Source organism: Egretta garzetta, unplaced genomic scaffold (genome assembly GCF_000687185.1).
Source record: "Egretta garzetta isolate BGI_Z169 unplaced genomic scaffold, ASM68718v1 scaffold292, whole genome shotgun sequence".
NCBI classification, from domain to species: Eukaryota; Metazoa; Chordata; class Aves; order Pelecaniformes; family Ardeidae; genus Egretta; species Egretta garzetta.
In genome coordinates this window covers 1,164,637-1,175,412 of record NW_009258789.1, presented here as the reverse complement: position 1 = coordinate 1,175,412, position 10,776 = coordinate 1,164,637, and the positions used below count along the sequence as shown (strand labels likewise).

Genomic DNA, 10,776 nt, shown 5'->3' with positions numbered 1-10,776 from the left:
ACCCCCATGGGGGACCCACACTGGAGCAGTCTGTGGAGGACTCTCCTCCGTGAGAGGGACCCCACGCATGAGCAGGTGAAGAGTCCTCTCCTGAGGAAGAAGAAGCAGCAGAGATGATGTGTGATGAACTGACCTCAACCCCCATTCCCGTCCCCCTGCGCCGCTGGGGGGAGTAGGTAGAGGAACTGGGAGTGAAGTTGAGCCCAGAAAGAAGGGAGGGGTGGGGGGAAGGCTTTTAAGATCTAGCAGTTTTTCTCCTCTCCTTCTCCGATTTTGATTGATAATAAATTAATTATTTTTTTCAAGTTGAGTCTGTTTTGCCCGTGATGGTAACTGATAAAATGATCTCTCCCTGTCCTTATCTTGACCCACGAGCCTTTTGATTTACTTTTCTCTCCTCTGTCTGGTTAGAGGGGAGTGATAGAGCGGCTTTGGTGGGCCCCTGGCATCCAGCCAGGGTCGAACCACCACATACAGTTATGACAGACAGTTGCTTTTTATTAACAGATACTGTTTATCGCATTAGTTTTCTTCCACTGTTATTTCATAGACCCTCTTACCAAGCAAAAGAATTTTAATAAGATGTATCTTATTATCTCTGTTTAGTTCTGGGGTTTTTTTTTTGTATGTTTTGGATGTTAGTGTTCTGTGGAGTGAATAGAGAAAAGTATTAGCCGCCATCAGTGGTCTCCTCCTTCAGTAATGTCCAGATGTTTCCCTTATCTTTCCCTCCAGCATCAAAAGTTTGAACATTGGTTTTTTGTATTCTCAGCAACTTTCCAGGCTTTTGCTGTAGTAAACCACATTTTCTAGCAGTGAGTTTACAGTTGAAAATTATGGAAACAAGCTTTTCTTGTTCACACTGATTTTTGTGTAATATTTTAATTTCATTTCCTCGTTCCTCATTTTTTGATATATTGCTTACTGAGGACCACATGGAATGCTGGAGCTTACAAACTTTCTGGATTACTTCAACTTGCGTCTAAAAAAGAAAGGCTGTAGCTTACAGGGGAAGGAAGAGTGTGGTTTTTTTCTCCTCTATTTCATTTATCTTATAGCATTTGATAGCATTTTATTAATAGCATACTGCCTTCAGAAGTGGGCTTCATAAATACTCTGTCTTTGGTGCTCATCTTACACTGTATCAAAAAAAAAAATCTATCAAAAGCTATCTGCTGGGACAAATCATGTATCTTCTGATTCTTATGCCTCCAGCAAAAAGTCTGTAAGATGACACCACCTCACCTACACCTCCTCATCATTCCAGTGATTACATTTTGGTTCTTCAGCTATGTGATATTATGACTCCTTGATATCCTCCATGATTACGATATTTCATTATTGCTCCATTAGAGTAACAAAACTCCATTAAGAGTATCAACCAACTATAAGTTGCCAGTTTTTAAGCTGTGCCTGTCTTTTGTTGCCTTCATGCTGTTGAGCAATTCACACGTATATGTTCTCTGCCTTTAGTAAAGACCACATTAATGAGCAGCTTATTAGGACAACTGGCGTGTTATGAGTGAGATTCTTATCCCAGAAGACCTTTTGAGACAATAGTTCATTATTGTCTTGGTGGCTTCTGTTACAGTTGTATTCTGCAGGGCACCCAAGCTGGTAAGACATTGAAGAGGTTTTACACAGAGAGTAAAAGTCTAGAAGAAAGGAAAATTCAGTCCCCTTTTTCTTTCATCTGTGAGGTGTCTTAAGATTCATCAAAAATGAGAAAATGCTTATGACTGAACAGTGATCCCAGTGCTGTATTAGAGCAGGCATTCCAAAGACCTAGACTGTCTTTTTCTTCCTCTATACTGAAGACCATTAACATCACCAACTTCTTCCTTAACCAGTGCCAGTATTTACTTCTGCCTCAATGATAATATTGTCTTAGGCACAGTGATGTCTTTTTCCTTAGGAACAATCTAGTGTCTCTTGGGTTTGCCTCTGGTATCATCTCTCTGAAGTGTGACTTCTGCTACGAATAGTGTATCTCTTTTCCAAAAATCTTCTTGCTTTTTGGTGTGACCTATTTCACATGTGAGGTTGGCCTATATATTGTACACAATTCCATATGTGTTACACATGTTTCTGTATACATTAATATACACATTATACCACATTCTTAGAGAATGTGGTCACTACACATCAGTTAAGCATTTTGTAGTGGAAGCTAGCATAAGTATTTTTTAATATCCTTAAAATGTGAGCAATAACTTGCAGAATGGAGCGGTCCTGTTTTGTTTGGTTTGGTTTTTTTCCTTTGGTCTGTCATCACAGCAAAGCATTACCTGCCCCATATGCTTGGTTTTTTTTCTGTTTTGTTTGGTTTGGGTTTTTTTAGTTTGGAGGTTTTTTGCTACGAAAGATACCTAGTTTAAAACCTCCCTCTTCTGGAGAGCCACTGCAACTACAGCTAACTGCTGTTACAGAGCGTGCCTTTCAAATTTGTTCTTCAGAATTAAGTTATTTGACAGAAACTCTTCATTATTTATTGGACACACTTTAAACTGTTGATGCTTTCATACTGAATTACTGGACTACATCACATTCTATTCGGAGTGATATTAAGGCTGTTTAGTGAAAGATTGTATGTTTTATTCCTGCATGTGTAAAAAATGTAGACATGGAAATTTCTGAAGTTATTGGTTAGGCTGTTATTATGGTGAAATCTGAGCTCTACTCTTGATTTATCCCAGTCACTTAATATTTTCCTATTCCTTGTTCTGTGTACTGTAGATATTTTTTATAATTCCTGCAGTAACTTAATGTTTCACAGTACAATAGGTAATATTATTTTCCTAAGCCAATATTGTTCCAATGAAACCAAATCAGATTGCACCAGTGTGAGTGATTTGGCAGATGTTCTTTCTTTTTTTGTCCTTCCTGAAGTCCACGTATGAAGATGAAATAATTTTAGTACTGAAAACTCTTTAGTGTGCAGAATTAGCAAAGTACAAGCCCCAACATCCCATTAACTGTGTCTTAGTCCTGTTTTCACCTTTAGATAGGTAAGTAATTTCTCTGTGGCCTCCCTGCTGACACTACTCATACAGTTAACTATTGGCAGTTGTGACAGTGGTGTGCATGATGTGGGCCCTTGTTTGCTTGTAGGTCGCCTGAAAATGCTATTGATACAGGCCAATAAACAACATCCAAGTGGTAAATTATTGTCACTGCCAATAAACATTGGCTATGGACCAGTGACCTGCTAGCAAACACTTGCAGTCTTAAATGTAATTCCCTAAGTGATTAAGTAATTCACTTGTAAGCCTGTGGTTTTTTTGTTTTCTTATGTAGCATTAGCATGTACATAACAAGATAAATTGTGATCGTTGTATGAGTGTGCGTATGTACTAAGGAATAACGCAAGTATTTTTCTTCTGTTAAATGCAGTTGAGGCATGAATTGATTCTTTTATGATTCAGAGAAACTCCTAGGTTTTATTCAAAAGCCGGCTCAGGAGAGGGTTTTTTCACAGATTTCAGGTTTTTTGGATCATGTCCAATAGCTGTTGTGTGAGTCTCCTATCTCATCCCTGAATGCTATGGAAAAAAAAAAAAAAAAAAGAAAATAACCTAAACTGCCTCATGGAGAGAAGGTTCATTTAGGGGCTGTTTCTCAGCTTGAGTTGTCCTTCCTGATATTTAAGTAATTGGAACCCAATAATTAACAGAATGCCAGTAGATAATGATTCTAGCTACTAGATGAATGCTTAAATGTGTGCTTTGAACTGAGAGAAACCATACCGTTCATAAAAGAGAACTCATTTAACTCCTATATTTTCTTTTTTGATTCCTATTTGCTGATGCTTTTATCTCTTATTCCTTAGAGAAGATTTTTGATGAGGAAATACCATGCATCCATGAGAATAAATGAGAATGAGTGTTAATTTCACATGTATTCTTTTTATGGTTTATATTATTTTGTAATAATTTATTTTAAAACAAAATTAAATAAGGCTTGATACTTCAAACAGCCCTTTACACCATATCTGAATTTTGTGCATTAATCATGACTTCCATCCAGCACTCAGCAGCTATAACAAGACACTATGTAGATAGCTAGTAGCACAGATTTTAACTTAAATAAAAAAAACTTCATATTAAAATGTTTGTTACCATTTTTTTGCTTTTCTTTCTCTTCCAGATTTTTCAGTCTTACTAAACATTTTCAGATCCTCTGTTCTATAATTGGATTATATTGCTTAAATTTATTTCTATATTACATAATACAGGTGTGTACTAAAGTAGTGAACAGGATTTCTTAGGTTGCCTACAGTGTATTAAAATTAACTCTTTGTTATTATCTAATTTCCTCCCAGCTATTATGAAAGGAGCAAACAACATAAAATACATATTTGTATGTAGACTTAGAAAATATAATTGAAGTAATTTGGTATCTGATATATTTCTTTTATTTAGAATTGATTTTACACAGTAACATGTATATGTGTATATAATGAGAATGCTTTAAAAATTATTTGTTGTGAATTGACTATGAAAGTTAATCTTCTTCATCTTGAAAGCCATGTTTTCATCTTCTTCACCAGGTTGTTTTTAGGTCTTCATGATGCCATGTTCTATTTGATCTGTCTGGTTCCACTTTGCATTGCAGTCACACAGATCCTGACGTGGACTCCCTTTTCAATCCAGAATAGTCATATGACAGCTGTACACTAAATATGTAATGGTTGGTCAGTAAATCTTCAGCTGAACTGTACCACAAAAGAGTTAGTATGTTTTAAATGTGAAGAAGCAAAATTGCTTTAAATGGACTATTGGACCAAACATGGTTTGAGCCATTTCAATAAAGTCTCATTCTTCAGGTTACATAGACTACAACACAGATCACATTCGGCCTTAATGCTGAGCCTACACAGAGTTTTTTTTCTAGTTCAGTTGTTTGCCTTTAATGGGCTTTATCCTTAATTACTAAATAAAGTCCTTTCCAGCATGTACTGGTCACTGTCAACTCCTTTGAAGAATGCATATGGCAGATCAGGTAAAGCAATCCCAACCCAGCACCTGGAATTCAAGGGAACTGTATTTTCTTAAGCTTACTGAAATATGGTGGATTAATTCTGCCATATTGATAAAATGGCCGATCTCTGAAGTTAATCTGGAAGAGCCTGATGGACATCCCTCATGGATGGCAGGGAGATAAAGAGAAAAATTTAGATGGTGTCTAGCTAACCGATATCAAGACAAACCTGACAGCCTACCGCAGGAAGAGCCTTGATGAGTTGTTAACTACCCTGTAAAAGTCTGTGTAAGGCTAAAGAAGAAAAAGGTTAAAATGCTCTTCAATAAAGTGTTGCTGGATATGGAAAAAGCTCCATACTTCCTTACTGGCTTTCGAATGTCTCTAGATGGTGGTAGGTAGATGCAGTTTTCTGGCTTAAAGTGGGAAAATTATTTTGAAGGTACCATATTGGTAGTAGTTCATAAAAAATGTCATTGTGGAAAGAAAAATATTAGTGTATGGTTGTAGTAGTGTCCAGTTAGTTGGACAAATCTAAGCACACATACTGAATCAAACTGTACCTGCTTAGTAGTGTTACAGCAGCAAACTCATTTGATATGTTCAGTTTGAGTTAATTTCTGATTAATCAAGTTGAAATTAGTTGATTTATGACTAATTCTTACCAAATTTTTTCAGTTAAGCTTTTAAATGGATCCTGTGATTTTTATAAAATAAAGTTTTTATGACAAAATTCCAGATCATTGAAATCTCTATTTCACACATTGTAATGATAAGATACATTAGCATGTTTACAATACTTCTGCTTAATAAATATTCTTTTTCTTCCAATATATCCAGCATGTAATTGTGTAGTGATAGGTAGCTTAAGTATAATACAACAACTTCATTTTTGTTCTTTGTTTTGCCTGGGCAAACATAATTTTAGAAGCACTTTTCTTAAGGAGTCCCAGCCACTTGGAAGTATGTACATTGTCTGTATCCCAATTTTGAAGTGCTGAGCCAGCTCATTTCTAAGGCTCTACATTTATCATGCTAGCTAACTTGGAGAAGAAAGGAGTGTAAGAAGTTACCCTGTACTTTGGTGGACACTAGCATAATTTAATGAAGAGGTTTAAGATTTGAAATATGAGTGCTGAAAAAAATAGTCCTTTGTGCCTCAGTTTTTACATATGCAGAGTAGAAATGATGTCGTTTCCTTGCCTTTTTTGAAGTGCAAAGTGCTTTCAAAGCAGTGAGTGAAAAAGTGGGATAGCATTGTTAAATATTTAGAAATCAAAATAAACCCTTTGATAGGAATATGAAGATTTATGTTAAAATGTAAAAAGCCAGAAGTGTGGTGAAGTTTTAAGTTGTGTTATCTGGCTTTTATCTCTATCTTGTCAGAGATACCATTACTCATTTGCATTGTACATGCTAATAGCATTATGTACACATACTAGTGTCACTTGTATTTACATATCCAAAGAATATTTACACAAATACCAGAGCAGATATGGACTGTGTGTTTAGATTCTGAATTTTAAAAGATTTACTGCATTGTATGTATGAATTTTCTGCCTGAAAGGCAGAAGGAGAAAAAGCCAAAGGACAAATATCCAAAGGAATTTAAGTTAATGTAATCTTTGATTCATTATATGAAATTGTTTTCTCCCTGACAGTTTCTTTAAAATGGTAATATATAACTTAAAATAGTTTTATTTTTCTTTACTGTTTCTATATTTCCTAAGTTTTATGTGTTCATCCTATCCTCATAGAATATATATTTGATAGGTGAAAATGTTACTGTTCCACAAATAGCATTTCTTAGATGACTCTGTTTATTACTTAGTTCTAAAATCAAGTTACTAAAACATAGTGTACAGCTGGCAGAGTACTGTGCTATATAACAGGAAAACTAGTAAGTGGTTTTAAGAGTCAAAATTATGCCAAGAATTCTTTGAAATTATCAGAATTCATTTTTCTGAAAATGTTTGGTAAATATACCGTTTTATTTGCTGAAATAAGAAAGCAGTAAGGGGTGATATGACTGAAGGCACAAGTTGAATAGCCTCTATAAACTGCTACATCTTTAGAATTAAGATAGGAACAGTAAATAGTCAAAGACTTCTAAGCAAGACAGCCTTAAGATATGAGAGATGAACTGTGTAGAATAAACTAGTTCAGAAAACAAATCCGAGAAATACAATGCAAATTATTTAATATGTAAGATATTGATAGTTTTGCAAATTACTAGCATTTATTGTTCTCCCATTTGTCTGTCCTATTTCTCTTGCTATAAGGACAGGGAAAAAGTGTCTTTCATCACACCAATGGTCAATCCAAACGAGGACTGGGAAACTGCTTTAAATACAGGTGGTAGTGATAGAAGGTTGGTGTTACGACTGACATCGCTTATTCTCCATTTCTCTGTCACCCACTAAACTTTGTTACCCTGTGCGAAACCTACACGATTGGTTTTGGCCATGAATCAAGTAAAGGATGATCAAAGGCAAAAGTTCAGTGTCTTGCAACAGCTGGTTTGTCTGCTTTCTCTCCTTATTAGCTAACGGTATCTGAGCTTGAAGTCCTGCTGCTGGAAAAATGCCCCAATTTAATCTTGATAATTTAAGAGTGTCTAAAATAGTCTCATAACTGATAAAGAGGGTTTAAGTGCTTATAATATAAAATATGAAATGCTGTGATAACTTCACGGAATGAGAAATTTGATGCCTGAATCCCATTCTTTGAGTTTCTCTATAAATTCTCAAAATTTGGATCTTAACACACTGAATGAATTTTATTTATTAAAAATCCATAGGTAAAAGCATCTATTAGATTTAAAAGGTTGTTATCTAATAGACATGAAAGAATGTTAGCCTAATACGCTAGTAATACAAAATATGATTAGTGATAGAGTGAAAACATTGAATAATTGCAAAAAAGCATATTTAAGTAGGAAAAAAAATATTTATGTTTTGTGGTGCTTACAGGCCAGCCTCTGTTCTCATCTTGTACAAAATGACCTTCTCAGTCTCCTGCTGTGCTGATTTTGGAACTGCTCAGTAATTCATGAATATACTATGTTGACATGGCTAGTAGGATGTTTACATTTGAATACGGCTGTACAGCTTAATGCGCACTGTCAGGAAAGACAAGCAGGAAGGGGAAGGAACAGCTAAGATAAGCCACATCACCACAAATACTTCTGAGCTATTTCTTACAGAATTAAGCCACCTCAGGAAAAAGCTCAGTAGTACACACAGTCAAAAGAATTCTAGCTGGTTTTGTAAAGGAACACACAACCGAGACTGAGGAGAGTTGTCTTAGAGAGCTGGATCAACCCACAACCGGGCTTCCCAGGAGACCTTTGGGGGAGAGGATTTTAGAGAGGTATCTGTGTTTGTTTATCTTAAAGACCTCTTTCTGGTAATCACTTTCTTACTGTTGTTTAAATAATAGAAGGGAAAGTTGTTTTATCACTGTACTTGATCAGGAAAGTGGCAGATCTACATCCTCCAGTTTGGCTGTGCAGCCCACCCTGTTGCTCTGAGTCCTGCTCCAGAAGGCCAGGCTCCCTGTCATCATCACAAACCAAATGCAGGCTGTGTTAAAAATACTCCTTCCTAGGAAGCTATTCAAACCCTTTGGGTGTGTTTTGGATCTTTTGGACCCTAGGTATTAAATTGATTATAGAAACTTTCCACTAAGGAAGAAGAAACGCTACTTAAATAGTTGAGGAGAAAGTAGAAAAAAAGTGATTAAATTTTTTTTTCTGGAAATCCTCTCAGCACACGAATTGCTTTGAATGACATACGCATACACTTACACAACAAATAGTTCTCTGAGTTTGTCCAGCAATTGGTTACAAATCCACCAGCCTATATGCAAATGATAATACATCAAAATTATTACCTAAATATGCATGAATAGTGTGTTCTTTATAGCTTGTCAAGAAAATACGCTTAGTATACAACTACTGCAGCAGAATATTAATGACAAATGTAACACTGAGTAGGAACTTTGAAAAATCTCATTAAAACATACCCAGGTTGTACACTAACAATGCAGAGACAAAACCTAGCGTATTTCTTAATTTATTTGGTATGCAATTCATTATCTGTATTTTACATGTGATAAAATAAAGATATGTTTCCTTGCGAACAACATGTAACTAACCCGAAGCAATTTTATTTATTGGTTTACACATTGTGAGCAGATGTCTGTTTAAAAAGCAGCAAATTTAGCTTTTGTCATTTTGGATTTTGATTATAAAGTTGTTTTATTCCTGGAGGGAAAAAATAAGATAATTTCTCTTTACAAACAAGAACATACATAGAAAGGAGAGTCCTAATCCCAAACCAAATAAAAAAGAAATAGACCAAAAAGGCATCTTAGCCCTTCGGAGAAAAAAAAAAAAAAAATATCTTCATGTGGAAAACTGTCTAAAGCTCTCATGTCAAAAACTTTCCTCAAGGAGGTTAAGCTTCAGTGAAAATGAACTGAACAGAAAAATCCTCTGGCAATATTTTGTTGTTGCTCTGGTTTTGCTGATTTCCCAGGATAAGCAAGGTTGGATGTGATTAGTGCTTGATCAGAGGATCTTCCAGGTAGAAGCCAGGATCCCACAGAGGTTTGACTTCCAGTGTCATCCTTATCAGGAAATTAAGGGGCTAGACTCCAGCCTTTCAAACCTGATCAAAAGGAAAGATACCGATTACTTGTGGTTGTTAAGAGGCGTTTTTCTGAGATTAGAGATGATAGCCCTGATGCCATACTCAGCTGGAATTTGATTAATGATAGCCTTTGTCTAGATTTTCTTTGTTCCAGTTGGATACAGTATTTCTCACTTTCTGTGCTATTAACACAAATAACCTATGTTTATTAGAGCATACATGAGAACAGTGGTGCCTAACCCAAACCCACAGTGAATATGGCTTTTGTTCTAGCAAGGGCACATACCGTATGAAAAGCCAGAAGATTTTTGTCCAGCTTGACCCATCCCAGATTAAAATGTTCTGATAAGCGTTGTCTGTTCTAGGCTAGCCTTCCTCCATAGGGTGTTAGTTGCATTGAAGATACATTTCTATCCACTGGTCAGCACTACGCCCCACTGCATCCCCCTGCACAGAAACAGGATGCAGGAGTGTGACTCCGAAGTTCTTGTTTTCCTGCCCACACAATGACGTCTCTTCCCTCCGCATGCACGCAGCTTCAGGAAAAAAAAAAATAAAAATCCTGGATCGAGGGCCTTGGATCCTCCAGTGCAGTGTCCCATGCTCCTGCCACAGAGCCAAGGCTGCAAGTTTTGTAAAGAAGCCTTTATAAAACAAAACATCGCAGAAATTCCATGTCAGTTTTACTCTGAGCCACTGCAAAATAGTTACTTACAAAAAAACCCTGCAGCGTCTGAGGACTTGAAGCCAAATTTTGTATTTCAAACTGTTGGTAGTTTTTATCTGCAGACAGGAGACCCTTTTGAAGAGCAAACCCTGTAATGAGCCTATTTCTCTTCAAACGCTTGTGGTTTTGGTGTTTTAGAAAATCTCATCACCTCTATACCTATTGACCTCAAATTTCTGTGTACAGCAAAAACCTGAAGATAACGGGAACCACGGCTGTGGGTGAAGCACCACTTCCAACCTTCAGCGTTCGCTGTTGTAGCAGCGAAGAATTTCTCAAATGGATGAGCCTCTCCCCAAATTTTCAACCTTAATTATTGTTCCTCCGGACCGACATTAATCTGAGCTACCAAAGCAGCGTGCGGGCGAGGCCAACTGGGACTAAGGGCCGGGAGCGCGGCAGACACCGAGCGGA

General features: G+C 36.6%; 1 protein-coding gene across 1 annotated transcript in view; it reads left to right on the top strand.

Annotated features, from left to right (window-relative positions):
• The window catches only part of LOC104135825 (transmembrane protein 180), an 18,072-nt gene extending 13,393 nt beyond the window's left edge, over window positions 1-4,679 (top strand). The window contains exon 8 of the mRNA XM_009649508.2: window positions 4,550-4,679. Coding sequence (XP_009647803.2) covers window positions 4,550-4,679 — 130 coding nt within the window. The remainder of the gene's footprint in view (window positions 1-4,549) is intronic.
• The last annotated feature ends 6,097 nt before the right edge of the window (window positions 4,680-10,776 follow it).